This window comes from Puma concolor, chromosome E2 (genome assembly GCF_028749965.1).
Source record: "Puma concolor isolate L17-30 chromosome E2, mPumCon1.1.hap2, whole genome shotgun sequence".
Taxonomy (NCBI): domain Eukaryota; kingdom Metazoa; phylum Chordata; class Mammalia; order Carnivora; family Felidae; genus Puma; species Puma concolor.
In genome coordinates, this window is record NC_141681.1 from 37,460,242 (window position 1) to 37,481,000 (window position 20,759).

At 38.1% G+C, this 20,759-nt stretch overlaps 1 protein-coding gene and 1 pseudogene across 1 annotated transcript in view; both read left to right on the forward strand.

Annotated features, from left to right (window-relative positions):
- The first annotated feature begins 411 nt into the window (after positions 1-411).
- Positions 412-917, forward strand: LOC112857316 (peptidyl-prolyl cis-trans isomerase A pseudogene; annotated as a pseudogene).
- A 9,130-nt stretch (positions 918-10,047) lies between these two features.
- LOC112857317 (uncharacterized) overlaps positions 10,048-20,759 on the forward strand; it is a 64,342-nt gene continuing 53,630 nt past the window's right edge. The window contains exon 1 of the mRNA XM_086688635.1: positions 10,048-10,165. Coding sequence (XP_086544761.1) covers positions 10,048-10,165 — 118 coding nt within the window. The remainder of the gene's footprint in view (positions 10,166-20,759) is intronic.

The following is a 20,759-nucleotide window of genomic DNA, read 5'->3' on the forward strand; positions in this document are numbered from 1 at the left end:
CAATTGTGAGGGAATATTATGAAAAACTATATGCCAACAAATTGGACAATCTAGAAGAAATGGATGAATTCCTAGAAACATACAAATGACCAATATTGAAACAGGAAGAAATAGAAAACTTGAACAGACTGATAACCAGCAAAGAAACTGAATCAGTAATCAAAACATCTCCCAACAAACAAAAGTACAGGGCCAGATGGCTTCACGGGGGAATTCTACCAAACATTTAAAGAAGAGTTAATACCTTTCTTCTCGAACTTTCCAAAATAATAGAAAAGGAAGGAAAACTTCCAAACTCATTTTATGATGCCACATTAGCCTCATATCAAAATCAGATAAAGAATCCACTAGAAAAGAGAACTACAGGCCTTGCAGACACTGCCACCCTGGAGCCACCTGCGGTTCCCAGCTATGGTCAACCTCACTGTTCTTCAACATTGCTGTAGACAGTGAGCACTTGGTCCGTGTCTCCTTTGAGCTGTTTGCAGACAAAGGTCCAAAGACAGCAGAAAACTTTTGTACTGTAAGCACTGGGGAGAAAATATTGGTTATAAAGGTTCCTGCTTTCACAGGATTATTCCAGCATTTATGTGCCAGGGTGGTACCTTCACGTGCCATAATGGCATTGCTGGCAAGTCCGTCTATGGGGAGAAATCTGATGATAAGAATTTCATTCTGAAGCATACAAGTCCTGGCATCTTGTCCATGGCAAATGCTGGACCTAACACAAATGGTTTCCAGTTTTTCATCTGCACTGCCAAGACCTAGTGGTTGGATGGCAAGCATGTGGTCTTTGGCAAGGTGAAAGAGTGCATGAATATTGTGGAAGCCATGGAGCACTTTGGGCCCAGGAATGGCAAGACCAGCAAAAAGATAACTATTGCTAACTGTGCACAAATCTAATAAATTTGACTTGTGTTTTATCTTAACTTCCAGACCACTCCTGTACCTCAAGAGGGCACCCTCTTGTCCCCATCTGCTTGAAATATCCTATAATCTTTGTGCTCTCACTGCAGTTCTATGGGTTCCATATTTTCCTTATTCCCTTCCAAGTCTAGCTGGATTGCAGAGTTAAGTTCATGATTATTGAATAAAAACAAAAGAACAACAACAGCAAAAAGAACTACAAGCCAATATCCCTGATAAACATTGGTAAAAAAAAATTCTAAATAAAGTACGAGCATACTGATTCCAACAACTTGTTTGTTTATTTTTAAAGTTTATTTAGTTTGAGAGAAAGAGGGAGAGAGGGAGAGAGAACATGAGCAATGGAGGAGAAGAGAGAGAGAGAGAGAGAGAGAGAGAGAGAATCCCAAGCAGGTTTTGCACTGTCAGCACAGAGCCCAATATGGGGCATGAAGTCATGAAATGTGAGATCATGACCCAAGCCAAAACCAAGAGTCAGATGCTCAACTGATTGAGCCACTCAGATGTCCCCCAACAATACATTTAAAAAATCATTCACCACCATCAAGTGGGATTTATTCTTGAGATGCAACAGTGATTCAATATTCACAAGGCAATCAGTGTGATACAACACATTAATAAATGAAAGGGTAAGAACATTATAATCATTTCAATAGATGCAGAAAAAGTATATAACAAAATGTAACATCCATTCATGATAGAAACCATCAACAAAGTAGGTTTAGAAGGAATATACCTCAACATAATGAAGACCATATATGAAAAACCCACAGCAAATATCATCCTCAATGGGGAAAAACTGAGAGCTTTTCTTCTATGGTCAGAAAGGAGATAAGGATGTCCACTCTCACCACTGTATTCAACATAGTACTAGAAGTCATAGCCACAGCAATCAGACAACATAAAGAGAAAAAAAGGCATCCGTATTGGCAAGGAAGAAGTAAAACTATTTGCAGATGACATGATACTCTATATAGAAAACCCCAAAGAACTGTTAGAAGTGATATACAAGTTCAGTAAAGGTGCAAGATACAAAATCAACATACAGAAACCTGTTGCATTTCTACACACCAATAATGAAGCAGCAGAAAGAGAAATTAAGGAATCAATCCCATTTATAATTGTACCCAAACCAATTAGATACCTAGGAATAAATACCTAGCTAAACAGGCAAAAGACCTGTATTCTGAAAACTATAAACATTCATGAAAGAAATTCAAGATGATGCCAAGAAATGGAAAAATATCCCATGCTCAAGTGTTGGGAGAACAAATGTTGTTAAAATGCCTATACTACCCAAAGCAATCTATACATGTAATGCAATTCCTGTCAAATACCAACAGCATTTTCATGGAGCTAGAATAAGCAATCCTAAAATTTGTATAGAATTACAAAAGACTTCGAATAGCCAAAGCAACCTAGAAAAAGCAAAGCAAAGCTGGAAGCATCACAATTCCAGACTTCAAGTTATAGTAGTGAACAAAACAGTAAGGTCCTGTCACAAAAACAGACACATAGATCAATGGAACGGAATAGAAAACCCAGAAACGAACCCACATTTATATGGCCAGCTAATTTTCAACAAAACAGAAAAGAATATCCAATGGGAAAAAGTCTCTTTAACAAATAATTTAAGGAAAAGTGGACAGAAATATGCAAAAGAATGAAACTGGGCCACTTTCTTACGCCATACACAAAAACAATTTCAAGATGGATTAAAGACCTAAATGTGAGACCTGAAATCATAAAAATCCTAGAGACGAACACAGGCAGTAATGTTTTTAACATTGGCCACAACAACTTCTTTTTAGATATGTCTACTGAGGCAGGGGAAACAAAAGCAAAAATAAACTATTGGGGCTTCATCAAAATAAAAACTTCTGCACAGTGAAGGAAACAATCAACAAAGCTAAAAGGCAAACTATAGGATGGGAGAAGATATTTGCAAACGACATATCTCATAAAAAGTTCATATCCAAAATATGCAAAGAACTTCTCAAACTTAACACCCCAAAAATGAATAATCCAATTAAAAATGGGCAAATTATACAAGTAGATTTTTCTAAAGAAGACACACAGATGGACAACAGACACATGAAAAGATGCTCAACATCACTCATCATCAGGGAAGTACAAATCAAAACTGCAATGAATATTGCCTCACATTTGTCAGAATGGCTAAAATCAACAACACAAAAAACAACAGGTGTTGGCAAGAATGCAAGAAAGGGGAACACTTTTGCACTGCTGGTGGGAATGCAAACTGGTGCAGCCACTCTGGAAAACAGAATGAAGTTTCCTCAAAGAGTTAAAAATAGAACTATCTTATGATCTAGCAATTGCACTACTAGATATTTACCCAAAGAATACAAAAATACTTATTCAAAGGGATATATGCACCCTGGTGTTTATAGCAGCTTTATCTATAATAGCTAAATTATGGAAACAGCCTAAGTGTCCATTGACTGATGAATGGACAAAGAAGATGTGGTATATATATGTATATATACATATACATGTATATGTAATATGGAGTAATATGGAATATTACTCAGTCATCAAAAAGATAAAATCTTGCCATTTGCAATGACATGGATGGAGCTAGGGAGTATAATGCTAAGGGAAAAAAGTCAGAGAAAGACAAATACCATATGATTTCATTCATATGTGGAATTTAAGAAAGAAAACAAATGAGCATGGGGGAAAAGAGAGAGACAAACCAAGAAATAGACTATTTAAAAAAAATTTAAATTTATTTTAGAGAGCACATGCAAGCAGGGGAAACGGACAGAGACAGAGAGAGAATCTCAAGCAGGCTCCACGCTCAGTGTAGAGCTGAACGTGGGGCTCAATCCTACAATCCCAGGACCATGACCTGAGCTGAAATCAAGAGTCGGATGCCCAACTGACTGAGCCACCCATGTGGTGTGAAATAGGCTCTTAACTATAGACAGCAAACTAATGGTTACCAGAGGGAGATAGTGGGGGAGATGGGTTAAATAGGTGATGGGGATTAAGAAGTGTACTTGTTGTGATGACCACTGGGTGTTCAATGGAAGTGTTGAATCACTACATTGTATACCTGAAACTACTATTACACTATATGTTAACTAACTGGAATTTAAAATAAAAACTTAAAAAAACAAAACAAACAAAATTCATAGATGCAGAGAACAGATGTGGTTGTCAGTGGGGAGGAGATGTGAGGGGGTGGGCAAAATGGGAGAAAGTGGTCCAGACGTATAAATTTCTAGTTATAAAATAAATCAAGAGGATGTAATGTACAGTATGGTAACTACAGCCAATAATATTGAATTGCATATTATGTAACTTTATATGGTGACAAGAAGATACTAGACTTGTGGTGATTATTTGGCAGTGTACACAAATATCAAATCATTATGTTGTACATCTGAAACTAATATAATGTTATATGTTAATTATACCTCAATAAGAAAAAAACAAGGAACAATGGTACTGCAAAACAAATCAAAACCCACAAAATGACAATAGTAAGAACTTACCTACCAATAATTACTTTAAAAATAATGAATTAAATTATCCCATCAAAAGACATAATGGCTGAATTGTTAAAAAAAATAAACATGATTCAACATGTTTATAAACATGTAAAATAAACATCATCAAACATGATGATATATTGCCTATAAGACATCCACTTTAGCTCTAAAGGTGCACATAGACTAAGAGTAAAGGGATACAGAAAGATAATTCAAGCAAGTGGTAAACAAAAGAAAGCAAGGGAGCTATTCTTATGCAAGTAAAAATAGACTTTAAGCAAAAAATGGTCAAAAGAGACCAAAAGTCATTATATAATGATAAAAGGGTCAATCCACTAAGAAGACATAAAACTGCTACTTTTTATGTGTTTATTATCAGAGTATCTAAAAATATAAAGCAAATACTAACAGAACTGAAAAGAGAAATACACAATAATATAATAATAGTTGAGGACTTTACTTTTTAATTTTTATTTAAAAAATTCATTTGTAAGTAACCTCTGAACCCAACATGGGGCTTGAACTCACAACCCTGAGATCAAGTGTTGCACGTTCCACTGACTGAGCCAAGCCAGTTGCCCCAATAGTTAAGGACTTTAATACTCTACTCTCAACAATGGGTAGGTCAGCCAGACAGAAAATCAATAAGGAAACAGTGTATTTAAAAAAAAAAATTTTTTTTTAACATTTGTTTAATTTTGAGACAGAGCATGAACAGGGGAGGGGCAGAGAGAGAGGGAGACACAGAATCGGAAGGCTCCAGGCTCTGAGCCATCAGCCCAGAGCCTGGGGGCTCGAACTCATGGACCGTGAGATCGTGACCTGAGGTGAAGTCAGACGCTCAACCGACTGAGCCACCCAGGCGCCACAGGAAACAGTGTATTTGAACAACACCATAGGACAAATGGATTTACCAGACATCTAAAACCCAATCCATCTGACAAAAACAACCACCACCACCACAACAACAGAATACATATTCTTCTCAAGCACACATGGAGTATTTTCCAGGATAAATCAAATGTTGAGCCACAAAACAAGTCTTAGCAGATTTTGAAAATGTTTATTTATTTATTGTGAGAGAAAGAGAAAGAAAGAGAGAGAGCGTGCTCATGAGTGGGGGATGGGCAGAGAGAGAGAATCCCAAGCAGTTTCCATGCTCAGTGTGGAGCCCAACGCAGGGCTCTATCCCACCACCATAAGATCACGACCTGAGCTGATATCAAGAGTTGGACGCTTAACTGACTGAGCCACTCAGGTGTCCTGAGTCTTAGCAAATTTAAGAAAATTGAAAACATTCCAAGTTTCTTCACTGACCACAATGGTGTGGAACTAGATATCAGGAAAACTGGAAAACTCACAAATACATGGAAATTAAACAACATATTCCCAAACAAACAATGGATCAAAGCAGAAATTAAAAGAGTAATCAAAAAGTATCTTGATACAAATAAAATGGAAACACAATATACCAGAACTAATGGGATGCAGTGAAAGTAATTCTAAGAGGGAAGTTTATATATATAAGCATACAACAAGAAAATAGAAATATATTAAACAACCTAATTCTACACCTAAAGGAACTAGAAAAAGAACAAACTAAGCCCACAGTTAGCAGAAGGAAGGAGATAACAAAGATAAGAGCAGAAACAAATGAAATAAAGGAAAAACAATAGAAAAGATCAATGAAACTGAGTTAGTTCTTTGAAAAGGTAAACAAAATTGACAATCCTTTAGCTAGACTACCCGAGAGAGAGTGAGAGAGAGAGAGAGAGAGAGAGAGAGAGAGGGAGAGAGAGAGAGAAGAGAAGAGAAGAGAAGAGAAGAGAAGAGAAGAGAAGAGAAGAGAAGAGAACACAAAGCAATGGAATCATGAACGAAAGAAGAGGCATAACAATTGATACCACAAAAATACAAAGGATCATAAGACACATGAACAACTAAATGCCAACAAACTGGACAACTTAGAAGAAATGGATAAATTCCTAGAAACATGCAATCTACCAAAACTGAATTAGGAAGAACAGAAAATCTGAGCAATGAGTAAGGAAATTGAGTAAGTACTTCAAAAACATTGTGACAAAGAAAAGCTCGGGACCAAATGGTTTAACTAGTGAGTTCTACTAAACATTTAAAGAAGAATTAATACCAGTATTTCTCAAACTCTTCCAAAAAAATTGAAGAGGAAGGAAAACTTCCAAACTTATCTTATGAATCAAACATTACTCTGATGTCAAAACCAGATAAGGCTTGGAGCGCCTGGGTGGTTCAGTCGGTTAAGCGTCCGACTTCGGCTCAGGTCATGATCTCACGGTCCGTGAGTTCGAGCACCGCGTCGGGCTCTGTGCTGACAGCTCAGAGCCTGGAGCCTGCTTCAGATTCTGTGTCTCCCTCTCTCTCTGACCCTCCCCCATTCATGCTCTGTCTTTCTCTGTCTCAAAAATAAATAAACATAAAAAAAAAAGAAAAAAAACCCAGATAAGTCTTGATGACAACTATAAGCCAATATCCTTGATCCTTACAAAAATTCTCAACATACTAGCAAACCAAATTAAGCAATAGAGTAAAGGGTCACATACCATGATTTAGTGGAATTCATACTTGGAATGCAAGGATGGTTCAACATATACAAATCAATACATATGATACATTGCATTAGAAGTATGAGATTGAAAAATCATATGGTCATCTCAGTAGATACAGAAAAAGCATTTGAAAAAATTCAATATCCATTCATGATTAAAAAAACTCTCAACAAATTAGGTGTAGAAGGAACCTACCTAACCATGATAAAGACCATATATGATAAGCCTATAGCTACCATCATACTCAATGGTGAAAAGTTAAAGCTTTTCTTCTAAGATCAGGAATAAGACAAGGGTGCCCACTCAGACCACTTCTATTCAACATAGTATTGGAAGTTCTAGCCAGAGCAGACAGACAAGAAAAAGAAATAAAAGTTACCAAAAATGGAAAGGAAAACTAAAATTGTCTCTATTTGCAGATGATTTTATATATAGAAAATCCTAGAGACTCAACCAAAGGACTGTTAGATTTAATCAACAAATTCAGTATAGTTGCAGAAATCAGTGGTGTTTCAATACAGTATCAATGAATTTTCAGAAAAGGAAATAAAGCAAACAATCCCATTGACAATACATGAAAAACAAAATACTTAGGAATAAATTTAACCAAGAGGCAAAACAAAAAGACGTTGATAAAAGAAATTAAAGAAGGCACAAGTAAATGGAAAAATATTTGGTGTTCATGGATTGGAAGAATTAATATTTTTAAAATGTCCATACTACCCAAAACATTCAAAGCAATCCTTATTAAGATTTCATATGAGGAACCACAAAAGTCCCTGAATAGGCAAGCCAATCCTGGGAAAAAAGGGAAATGCTGGAAGCACCACACTTCCTCATTTCAAACTATATTACGAATGTCTAGTATCAAAACAGTATAGTACTGGCGTAAAAATAGACACATAGTCAATGTAATAGAATGAAGAGCCCAGAAATAATTCCATGCATTTATAATCAACTAATATTTGACAAGGGAGCCAAAAATACTCAATGGAGAAAACACAGTCTCTTTAACAAATGGTGCTGTGAAAATTGGATATTTATTTGCAGAAGACCCCTATCTCACACTACTCACAAAAATTAACCTGAAATGGATTAAAGACTTAAATGTAAGATCTGAAACCATGTATCTCCTATATTAAAAAATAGGGAAAAACTTGTTGACATGGGTCTTCACAATGATTTTTTGTATATGACTCCTAAAGCAAAAGCAACAAAATAATAAATAAGTAGGACTACATTGAACTAAAAAGTTTATACACAGCAAAACAAACAATTAACAAAATGAAAAGGCAATCTAGGAATAGGAAAAATATTTGCTAACCACATATCCAGTGATGGGTTAACAGCCAAATATATAAAGAATTCATTCATGTAATTCATTAGCAACCCCCCCCCCCAAATCATCCAACTAAAAATGGGCAAAGGCCAGAATAGATATTTTTCCAAAGAGTATATATGAATGGCTAACACATGCATGAAAAGGTGCTCAACATTAGACCTGAACAAACATCTCTCCAAAGATGATATATAGATGTCAAACAAGAATATGCAAAAATGCTCCACATCATATGTCATTAGGGAAATGCAAATAAATCAATGAAATTCTACCACACGTCTGTTAGAATAGCTAAAATCCATAACACTGATAACACCCAATGCAGCAACAGGAACTCTTACTTATTGCTGGTGGAAATCAAAATTATACAGCCACTTTTGAAAGCAGTTTGGCAGTTTCTTTTTTTTTTTTTTATTTTTTTTTCAACGTTTATTTATTTTTGGGACAGAGAGAGACAGAGCATGAACGGGGAAGGGGCAGAGAGAGAGGCAGACACAGAATCGGAAACAGGCTCCAGGCTCTGAGCCATCAGCCCAGAGACTGACGCGGGGCTCGAACTCACAGACCGTGAGATCGTGACCTGGCTGAAGTCGGACGCTTAACCAACTGCGCCACCCAGGAGCCCCAACAGTTTGGCAGTTTCTTACAAAACTAAACATACTCTTGGTGTATGATCCAGGAATTGAGCTCATTGGCATTTCCCCAAGTGACTTCGAAACTTACGTCCATACAAAACCTGTACCTGGATGCCTATAACAGCTGAATTCATAATTGCCAAAACTTGGAAGCAAGCAAGATGTTCTTCAATGGGTGAATGGATAAATAAACTGTGGTACGTTTAGGTGATGGAATATTATCCAGGGCTAAAAAGATATGAGCTATCAAGCCCTAAAAAGACATGGAGAAAACTTTAATGCATATTATTCAGTGAAAGAAGCCAATCTGAGAAATGTACATACTGTATGATTCCAACGATATGACCTTCTGGAAAAGGCAAAACTAAGGAGACAGTAAAAAGATCAGTTGGTGCTAAGGGTTAAGGGGGAGGTGGGATGAATGAAACATAGATGATTTTTAGGGCAGTGAAATTATTCTGTGTGATACTATAATGGTGGATATGTCATTACACATTGTTCAAACCTACAGAATGTATAATACCAAGAATCAACCATAATCTGAACTACGAACTTTGGGTGACAGTGATGTCTATTATAATAAATAGGTTATTCTGTTGACAGATTTTGACCATGGGGAAGGCTCTGTGGATGGGGAGGACAGAGTATGTGTGGAAAATCTGTGTACCTGATGCTTAATTTTTTTGTAAACCTAAAATTGCTCCAAAAAATGGTCTATTTAAAAAAAGAAATTATACTCTATATATCCTATAAATAAAAAAATCAATGTTAGTTATAACAGAAAGTAACTCTTCCTTCTTTCCTTCCTTTCTTCCTTCCTTCCCTTCTTCCTTCCATCCTTCATTCCTTCCTGCCTTCCTTCCCCCTCCTTTCTTCCTTTCTTTCTTCCTGAACAATCCAGTCCAAAACCATCAGGTGAGTCTAAGCAAGTTAAGTCTGTGTGGGTTGAGGAAAAGAGTGAGACAGTGAGAGGTTGCACAAATAAAGGTAGGAGGACATCCCTGCAGCAAGGGGTGGAATGTCAGAGTCTGCAAATGGGGATGGGGACATTTGTGCTGAAGGCCCGGTACAAGGTGTTGAAGTCTGAGAAGAATGAAGAATGTAATAGAAGGGTCCATGGGCGATTGGGTTTCAAGTGGGAAAAAGAAGGCAACCATGGTAACTCAATGTGGAGTGTTGAAGATCTACCTGGCTAGAGAGGGCATCCATAAAGTGGAGTGGTAGCAGCCAGCACAGGGTTCGGGTTTAGGCAGGGTAAGGAGACTAACTGTGTGTATGGGGATAGCAGCAGCAGCTGGTGTGACGTGTTAGAGCCTGAGAAGGGTGAGAAGCACATATGCAATGGGAATGGAGGAGGTATAAGTCAGTAGAAGATGTCAAAGCCCAAGTAGGATCAGAAAGTCATATGGACAAATACTGTATGACCTTACTTATATGTGGAATCTTACAGAAACAGAGAATTAACTAGTAATTACCAATGGTGGGTGGTGGGGGGGGGAATGAGGGAAGGAGTGAAGGAGATTGAAAGATATAAGCTTCAAGCTATAAGATAAATAAGTTTTGGAGGTGTAATGTATAGCCTGTTGACTATAATTTTTTTTTCAATATATGAAATTTATTGTCAAATTGGTTTCCATACAACACCCAGTGCTCATCCCAAAAGATGCCCTCCTCAATACCCATCACCCACCCTCCCTTCCCTCCCACCTCCCATCAACCCTCAGTTTGTTCTCAGTTTTTAAGAGTCTCTTATGCTTTGGCTCTCTCCCACTCTAACCTCTTTTTTTTTTCCTTCCCCTCCCCCATGGGTTTCTGTTAAGTTTCTCAGGATCCACATAAGAGTGAAAACATATAGTATCTGTCTTTCTCTGTATGGCTTTTTTCACTTAGCATCGCACTCTCCAGTTCCATCCACGTTGCTACAAAGGGCCATATTTCCTTCTTTCTCATTGCCATGTAGTACTCCATTGTGTATATAAACCACAATTTCTTTATCCATTCATCAGTTGATGGACATTTAGGCTCTTTCCATATTTTGGCTATTGTTGAGAGTGCTGCTATAAACATTGGGGTACAAGTGCCCCTATGCATCAGTACTCCTGTATCCCTTGGGTAAATTCCTAGCAGTGCTATTGCTGGGTCATAGGGTAGGTCTATTTTTAATTTTCTGAGGAACCTCCACACTGCTTTCCAGAGTGGCTGCACCAGTTTGCATTCCCACCAACAGTGCAAGAGGGTTCCCGTTTCTCCACATCCTCTCCAGCATCTATAGTCTCCTGATTTGTTCATTTTGGCCACTCTGACTGGCGTGAGGTGATATCTGAGTGTGGTTTTGATTTGTATTTCCCTGCTGAGGAGCGACGTTGAGCATCTTTTCATGTGCCTGTTGGCCATCCGGATGTCTTCTTTTGAGAAGTGTCTATTCATGTTTTCTGCCCATTTCTTCACTGGGTTATTTGTTTTTCGGGTGTGGAGTTTGGTGAGCTCTTTATAGATTTTGGATACTAGCCCTTTGTCCTATATGTCATTTGCAAATATCTTTTCCCATTCCATTGGTTGCCTTTTAGTTTTGCTGGTTGTTTCCTTTGCTGTGCAGAAGCTTTTTATCTTCATAAGGTCCCAGTAGTTCACTTCTGCTTTTAATTCCCTTGCCTTTGGGGATGTGTTGAGTAAGAGATTGCTACGGCTGAGGTCAGAGAGGTCTTTTCCTGCTTTCTCCTCTAGGGTTTTGATGGTTTCCTGTCTCACATTCAGGTCCTTTATCCATTTTGAGTTTATTTTTGTGAATGGTGTGAGAAAGTGGTCTAGTTTCAGTCTTCTGCATGTTGCTGTCCAGTTCTCCCAGCACCATTTGTTAAAGAGACTGTCTTTTTTCCATTGGATGTTCTTTCCTGCTTTGTCAAAGATGAGTTTGCCATACGTTTGTGGGTCTAGTTCTGGGGTTTCTATTCTATTCCATTGGTCTATGTGTCTGTTTTTGTGCCAATACCATGCTGTCTTGATGATGACAGCTTTGTAGTAGAGGCTAAAGTCTGGGATTGTGATGCCTCCTGCTTTGGTCTTCTTCTTCAAAATTACTTTGGCTATTCGGGGCCTTTTGTGGTTCCATATGAATTTTAGGATTGCTTGTTCTAGTTTCGAGAAGAATGCTGGTGCAATTTGATTGGGATTGCATTGAATGTGTAGATAGCTTTGGGTAGTATTGACATTTTGACAATATTTATTCTTCCAATCCATGAGCAGGGAATGTCTTTCCATTTCTTTATATCTTCTTCAATTACCTTCATAAGCTTTCTATAGTTTTCAGCATACAGATCTTTTACATCTTTGGTTAGATTTATTCCTAGGTATTTTATGCTTCTTGGTGCAATTGTGAATGGCATCAGTTTCTTTATTTGTCTTTCCGTTGCTTCATTATTAGTGTATAAGAATGCAACTGATTTCTGTACATTGATTTTGTATGCTGCAACTTTGCTGAATTCATGTATCAGTTCTAGCAGACTTTTGGTGGAGTCTATCGGATTTTCCATGTATAATATCATGTCATCTGCAAAAAGCGAAAGCTTGACTTCATCTTTGCCAATTTTGATGCCTTTGATTTCCTTTTGTTGTCTGATTGCTGATGCTAGCACTTCCAACACTATGTGAAACAACAGCGGTGAGAGTGGGCATCCCTGTCGTGTTCCTGATCTCCGGGAAAAAGCTCTCAGTTTTCCACCATTGAGGATGATGTTAGCTGTGGGCTTTTCATAAATGGCTTTTATGATGTGTAGGTATGTTCCTTCTATCCCAACTTTCTCAAGCGTTTTTATTAAGAAAGGGTGCTGGATTTTGTCAAAGGCCTTTTCTGCATCGATTGACAGGATCATATGGTTCTTATCTTTTCTTTTATTAATGTGATGTATCACGTTGATTGATTTGCGAATGTTGAACCAGCCCTGCATCCCAGGAATGAATCCCACTTGATCATGGTGAATAATTCTTTTTATATGCTGTTGAATTCGATTTGCTAGTATCTTATTGAGAATTTTTGCATCCATATTCATCAGGGATATTGGCCTGTAGTTCTCTTTTTTTCCTGGGTCTCTGTCTGGTTTAGGAATCAAAGTAATACTGGCTTCATAGAATGAGTCTGGAAGTTTTCCTTCCCTTTCTATTTCTTGGAATAGCTTGAGAAGGATAGGTATTATCTCTGCTTTAAACGTCTGGTAGAACTCCCCTGGGAAGCCATCTGGTCCTGGACTCTTATTTGTTGGGAGATTTTTGATAACCGATTCAATTTCTTCGCTGGTTATGGGTCTGTTCAAGCTTTCTATTTCCTCCTGATTGAGTTTTGGAAGAGTGTGGGTGTTTAGGAATTTGTCCATTTCTTCCAGGTTGTCCAATTTGTTGGCATATAATTTTTCATAGTATTCCCTGATAATTGTTTGTATCTCTGAGGGATTTGGTTGTAATAATTCCATTTTCATTCATGATTTTATCTATTTGGGTCATCTCCCTTTTCTTTTTGAGAAGCCTGGCTAGAGGTTTGTCAATTTTGTTTATTTTTTCAAAAAACCAACTCTTGGTTTCGTTGATCTGCTCTACAGTTTTTTTAGATTCTATATTGTTTATTTCTGCGCTGATCTTTATTATTTCTCTTCTTCTGCTGGGCTTAGGCTGCCTTTGCTGTTTTGCTTCTATTTCCTTTAGGTGTGCTGTTAGATTTTGTATTTGGGATTTTTCTTGTTTCTTGAGATAGGCCTGGATTGCAATGTATTTTCCTCTCAGGACTGCCTTCGCTGCGTCCCAAAGCGTTTGGATTGTTGTATTTTCATTTTCGTTTGTTTCCATATATTTTTAAATTTCTTCTCTAATTGCCTGGTTGACCCACTCATTTATTAGTAGGGTGTTCTTTAACCTCCATGCTTTTGGAGGTTTTCCCGACTTTTTCCTGTGGTTGATTTCAAGCTTCATAGCATTGTGGTCTGAAAGTATGCATGGTATAATTTCAATTCTTGTATACTTATGAAGGGCTGTTTTGTGACCCTGTATGTGATCTATCTTGGAGAATGTTCCATGTGCTCTCGAGAAGAAAGTATATTCTGTTGCTTTGGGATGCAGAGTTCTAAATATATCTGTCAAGTCCATCTGATCCAATGTATCATTCAGGGCCCTTGTTTCTTTATTAACCGTGTGTCTAGATGATCTATCCATTTCTGTAAGTGGAGTGTTAAAGTCCCCTGCAATTACCACATTCTTATCAATAAGGTTGCTTATGTTTGTGAGTAATTGTTTTATATATTTGGGGGCTCCCGTATTCAGCGCATAGACATTTATAATTGTTAGCTCTTCCTGATGGATAGACACTGTAATTATTATATAATGCTCTTCTTCCTCTCTTGTTACAGCCTTTAATTTAAAGTCTAGTTTGTCTGATATAAGTATGGCTACTCCAGCTTTCTTTTGGCTTCCAGTAGCATGATAAATAGTTCTCCATCCCCTCACTCTCAATCTGAAGGTGTCCTCAGATCTAGATCTAAAATGAGTCTCTTGTAGACAGCAAATAGATGGGTCTTGTTTTTTTATCCATTCTGATACCCTATGTCGTTTGGTTGGCGCATTTAATCCATTTACATTCAGTGTTATTATAGAAAGATATGGGTTTAGAGTCATTGTGATGTATGTTGTATGCTTGTAGCAATGTCTCTGGTACTTTGTCTCACAGGATCCCCCTTAGGATCTCTTGTAGGGCTGGTTTAGTGGTGACAAATTCCTTCAGTTTTTGTTTGTTTGGGAAGACCCTTATCTCTCCTTCTATTCTAAATGATAGACTTGCTGGATAAAGGATTCTCGGCTGCATATTTTTTCTGTTGAATACACTGAAGATCTCGTGTCAATCCTTTCTGGCCTGCCAAGTTTCAAAAGAGAGATCAGTCACGAGTTTTATAGGTCTCCCTTTGTAAGTTAGGGCACGTTTATCCCTTGCTGCTTTCAGAATTTTCTCTTTATCCTTGTATTTTGCCAGTTTCACTATGATATGTCGTGCAGAAGATCGATTCAAGTTCCGTCTGAAGGGAGTTCTCTGTGCCTCTTGGATTTCATTGTCTTTTTCCTTCCCCAGTTCAGGGAAGTTCTCAGCTATTATTTCTTCAAGTACACCTTCAGCACCTTTCCCTCTCTCTTCCTCCTCTGGGATACCAATTATGCATATATTATTTCTTTTTAGTGTATCACTTAGTTCTCTAATTTTCCCCTCATACTCCTGGATTTTTTTATCTTTTTCTCAGCTTCCTCTTTTTCCATAACTTTATCTTCTAGTTCACCTATTCTTTCCTCTGCCTCTTCAATCTGAGCTGTCGTCATTTCCATTTTGTTTTGCATTTCGTTTAAAGCGTTTTTCAGCTCCTCCTGACTGTTCCTTAGTCCCTTGATCTCTGTAGCAAGAGATTCTCTGCTGTCCTCTATACTGTTTTCAAGCCCAGCGATTAATTTTATGACTATTATTCTAAATTCACTTTCTGTTATATTATTTAAATCCTTTTTGATCAGTTCATTGGCTGTTGTTATTTCCTGGAGATTCTTTTGAGGGGAATTCTTCCGTTTGGTCATTTTGGATAGTCCCTGGAATGGTCCGGGACTGCGGGGCACTTCCCCTGTGCTGTCTTGAATAACTTGCGTTGGTGGTCGGGTCCACAGTCAGACCTGATGTCTGCCCCCAGCCAACTGCTGGGGCCACAGTCAGACTGGTGTGTGCCTTCTCTTCCCCTCTCCTAGGGGCGGCATTCACTGTGGGGTGGTGTGGCCCCTCTGGGCTACTTGCACACTGCCAGGCTTGTGGTGCTGGGGATCTGGCATATTAGCTGGGGTGGGTAGGCAAGGTGCACAGTGGCAGGAGGGGCAGGCTTAGCTTGCTTCTCCTTAGGTGATCCACTTCAGGAGGGGCCCATCTTCCTTGGGCCTCTCGTCTGCGCTTGGCTCCAGAGACTCCGTTCTGCTAGTCTTCTGGTGGTTTTCTGGGTTAGTTAGGCAGGTGTAGGTGGAATCTAAATGATCAGCAGGATGCGCAGTGAGCCCAGCGTCCTCCTAAGCCGCCATCTTCCAACTTTTTCCTGTTGACTATAATTATCAACACTGTATTTATTGTATATTTGAAAGTTCCCAAGAAAGTAGATTTTAAAAGTTCTCATCACAAGAAAAAATTGTAAACATGTGGGGTAATAGATATTAAACTTATTGTGATAATTATTTTGCAATGTATACATATATCAAATCACTATGTTGTATACCTTAAACTTATATGACGTTACATGTCAATTACATTTCGATAAAACTAGAAAAAAATCTACCAAAATATTTCCTCTCCATCCTCCCCCTAGTAGCTACCATTTTGCCTTCTGTATTTTTGAATTTGAGTAATCTAGGTATCTTATATAAATGGAGTTGTTACACAGTATTTGTGCTTTTGTGTTTGGCTTACTTTTTTAGTTTATTTATTTATTTTGAGAGAGAAAGAGAGAGAGAGAGAGAGAGAGAGAGAGAGAGAGAGAATCAGTGGGGGAGGGGCAGAGAATCCAAGCAGACTTTGTGCTGACAGCAGTGAGACTGATATGGGGCTCGAACTCACAAACTGTGAGATCATGACCTGAGCCAAAGTCAGATGCTTAACCGACTGAGCCACCCAGGTGCTCCTGTGTCTGGTTTATTTAAGCATGATCTTTTATTTATTCAGGATCTATCCATGCTATAGCACATATCAAAATGTCGTTCCTTTTTATGACTGAAGAAATATTCTATTGTATGTACATACCACATTTTCTTTGTCCATTCTTTCATTGAATGCACATTTGGATTATTTCCACCTTTTGGTTATTGCGATGAATGGTGCTATGAAAATTAGTATAAAAATATGTTTGAGTCCGTTCTTCAAATTCTTTTGTGTATATACCTAAATATGAAATTGCTGCATCAAATGGTAATGCTATGTTGAAGTTTTTAAGGGAAGCTCAATACTGTTTTCCATGGCAGCTGCACCATTTTATATTCCCAGCAGCAATGCATAAGGGTTCCAATTTCTCCCATTCACACCGGCACTTGCTGTTTTTTGTTGAGTGTTTTTATCATGAAAAGGTGTTGATTTTGTTAACATGCTTTTTCTGCCTCAAATTGTCATGTGTTTTTCTCCTCCTTTTTTCTATTAATCTGGTACATTCCATTTTTCCAGATTTATTGAGATAGAATTGACAATTAAAATTGTATATGTATACCATGTATAATGTGGTGATTTGATATATGTATACTTTGTGAAATGATTACCACAATCAGAGTAATTAACATATCCATCATATTACATAGTTTATGTTACCTTTTGTTTTAGAAGAGAGAATGCTTACAAACTACTCTCTTAGGGGTGCCTGGGTGGCTCAGTTGGTTAAGCTGCTGACTCATGATTTTGGGTCAGGTCATAATCTTTCCATCTGAGATTGAATCCCATGTCAGGCTCCATGCTGACTGTGTGGCTGTGGAGCTCTCTCACGTGCACTCTCTCTCTCTCTCTAAAAAAAAAAAAAAAAAAAAAAGATTTACTCTGTTAGGGATGTGCCCGACCAGCTCAGTTGGTAGAGCATGTGACTCTTGATCTTGGGGTTGTGGGTATGAGCCCTCATGTTGGGTATGGAGATTGCTTAACAATAAAATCTCAAAAAAAAAGAAAGAAAAAATCTTGTTTAAAAAAATTTACTCTCTTAGCAAGTTTCAAGCACACAATACAGTATTATTAACTATAGTCATCATGATTCATGATGTATGTGCATTAGATCCATAAAACTTATCTTACAACTGAAAGCTTGTACATTTTGACGAGCATCTTTCCACTTTCCCTATTCCCCAGATCCTGCCATTCTACTATCTGTTTCTATGATTTAGAACTTTTTATGTTTTTTGTTTGTTTGTTTGTTTTTGTTTTAGATTCCACATGTTTAGAGATCATATGGTATTTGTATTTACCTGTTTGGCTTATTCCACTGAGCATTGTATCTTCGAGGTTCATACATATAGTTGCAAATAGCAGGATTTCCTTTTTTCTTATGGTTGAATAACATTCATGTGAGGCTTACATAAAGCATCTTATAGTTATTACAGTGTATTCTAAGGTGATAACAACTTAACTCTGATTGCATACAAAAACTACCCTTTTACTCCATTTTGCCTCTGATGTTACAGTGTCCGTCTTTTTTTTTTTTTTTTTTTTTGAGAGTTCATGGGAGGGGCAGAAAGAGAGGAACAGAGAGAGAGAGAGAGAGAGAGAGAGAGAGAGAGAGAGAGAGGGAGAGAGATTGGATCCCAAGCAGGCTCTGCACTGTAAGTGCAGAGCCCAACATGGGGCCCAAACCCATGAACTGTGAGATCATGACCTGAGCCAAAACCAAGAGTCAGACGCCTGGGGGACTGAGTCACCCAGGCACTCCACAATATCTGTTTTTTTATATTGTGTATCTATCAATAAACTATTGTAGCAATAGTTATTTAATGCTTTGTCCTTTAATCTTCGCTTTAGAGTTAAGTGATTTATACAACACCACACTATAGTGTGAGAGTACTTACTATATTCTTACCTTTACCAGTATGTTTTATTCTTTCATATGTTTTCATGTTAATAGCATCCTTTCATTTCAGATTAAGGAATTCCTTTCAGCATTTGCTATGGCAGGTCTAGTGATGATTAACTCCCTCAGACTTTGTCAGGGAAAATCTTTATCTCTCCTTCACTTCTGAATGACAGCTTTGCCAGGTAATGTATTCTTGGTTGGCAGTTTTTTTTTCCTCTCAGCATTTTGATTTTTCATCTCACTCTATCCTGGCCTGTGGTGTTTGTGTTGAGGATGACACTGATAGCCTTATGGAGTTTACCTTGTATGTGCGATTTTTTTTTTTTTTTGCTTTTAATATTTCTTCTTTGTTTTGAGACTGTTTTATTATAATGTATTTTAGAAGATATCTTTGGGCTGAATATATTTGGGGACCTATGAACTTCATGAATTTGGATGCCCATCTCTTTCCAGAAATGGGAAGTTCTCAGGCATTCTTTCTTTTTTTAAAAAACATTTTTTTAATGTTTATTTTTGAAACAGAGATACAGCATGTAAGAGTAGGGGGGAGCAGAGAAAGAGGGGGGCAGAGGATCCAAAGCGGGCTCTGCACTGACAGCAGTGTGGGGCTTGAACTCCCGAACCTTGAGATCATGACCTGAGCTTAAGTCAGATGCTTAATCAACTAAGCCACCCAGGTGCCCTCTCTAGCATTATTTCTTTAAATAAGCTTTCTGTCCCTTTCTCCCTCTCTTTTCCTGCTGGTACTCCTAAAATACAGAAATTGTTTCAATTGATGCAATTTCATAATCCATGTAGTAGTCTTTCTTCAGTCTTTTTCATTCTTTTTGTTGTTGGTGATCTCCTCTAAATAAATAATTTCATGTGATTTGTCTTCGAGTTGAGATTCTTTCCCTTTATCAAGACAGTTGGTGTTCTCTACTGCAATTTTCATTTCATTTGGTGCAGTCTTCAGGTCCAGAATTTCTGTTTAGTTCTGTTTTGTGATTTCTATCTCTCTGTTAAACTTCTTATTTTGTTCATGTGTTGTTTTCCTGATTTTATTGAATTGTTTTTCTTTGTTTCTTTGTAGGCTACTGAGCTTCCTTAAAGCAACTATTTTGAATTTTTTATCATTCAAATCATAGATTTCCATTTCTTTTGGGGTTGGTTAGTAAAAAATCAATTTGTTCCTTTGCTGGTTTCATTTTCCCTTGATTTTTCATGTTCTTTCAAGTGTTGGATTACTGCCTTTGCATTTGAAGTAGTAACTTCTTCCAGTCTTTATTGTCTGTCTTTGAAAGAGAAATAATTTCTGTCAGCCTGTTTAGGGATTCTCAGATTTTCTCAGACCATTCCTATAGGTATGCCTGCTCCATACTTCTTGTCCCCTTTGTGTGTGTGTGTGTGTGTGTGTGTGTGTGTGTGTGTGTGTGTGTGTGGCATTCTTAAGGTTATATGCCTTCTTTCTGCAAAACTAGACCTAGTGCTGACAGCTTCAGCATTACTTTTCCTAGGGCAGTGGTGAATATTCAAGTTTGTTTGCTTTCTCAGAATCTTGCAGAGTTGGACCAATTTTCTGTGCGTGTTCATGAGCTCTCTGCCAATCTTGCACTTGCCATTCGCAGGGGCACACATGGGGAACTGGCCACAAGATGTGTGTGCGGGGGATTATGTGGGTGAGGTATAGAGAGCATTAGGGATGCCTGTGGGCCATTTGGGGGAGTCTGCAGGCAAGATCCCTCTAGTGATTTGTGGTGGCCCTTGTAATGAAGTCCACAAAGCAGTTAGTATGTTCTATGTCTCTTAGAGCGGTGCACTCTAAGTCCTGCCTGCTCTGCTCCCAGCCTCTCCTCACCTTCAGTTGTGCAGCTTACCTCAGTATTCCAGATGGGGTGAGAAAGAGATGGGCATCTTTGGCCGTGTTGCCCACACTGGGGAATTTGGGTACTCACTCACATGCTCTCACTTTCTGCTATGGGAGAAATTGCAGGCCAAGGGGTTCTTCTTAGTACTGAGCTGTGCTATCTTGGGGTATGGGGACACAGATAAAGTAAACCTACTTCTCTTACTTTCTTCAATGGATCCAATCTTTGTTTTTGTTTTTTCTTTCTCCCAGGATGTGCTAGAACTTCTCCACTGGACTCCTGGACTCCCATAAAGGGGAAGTATCACAAAGGATACTC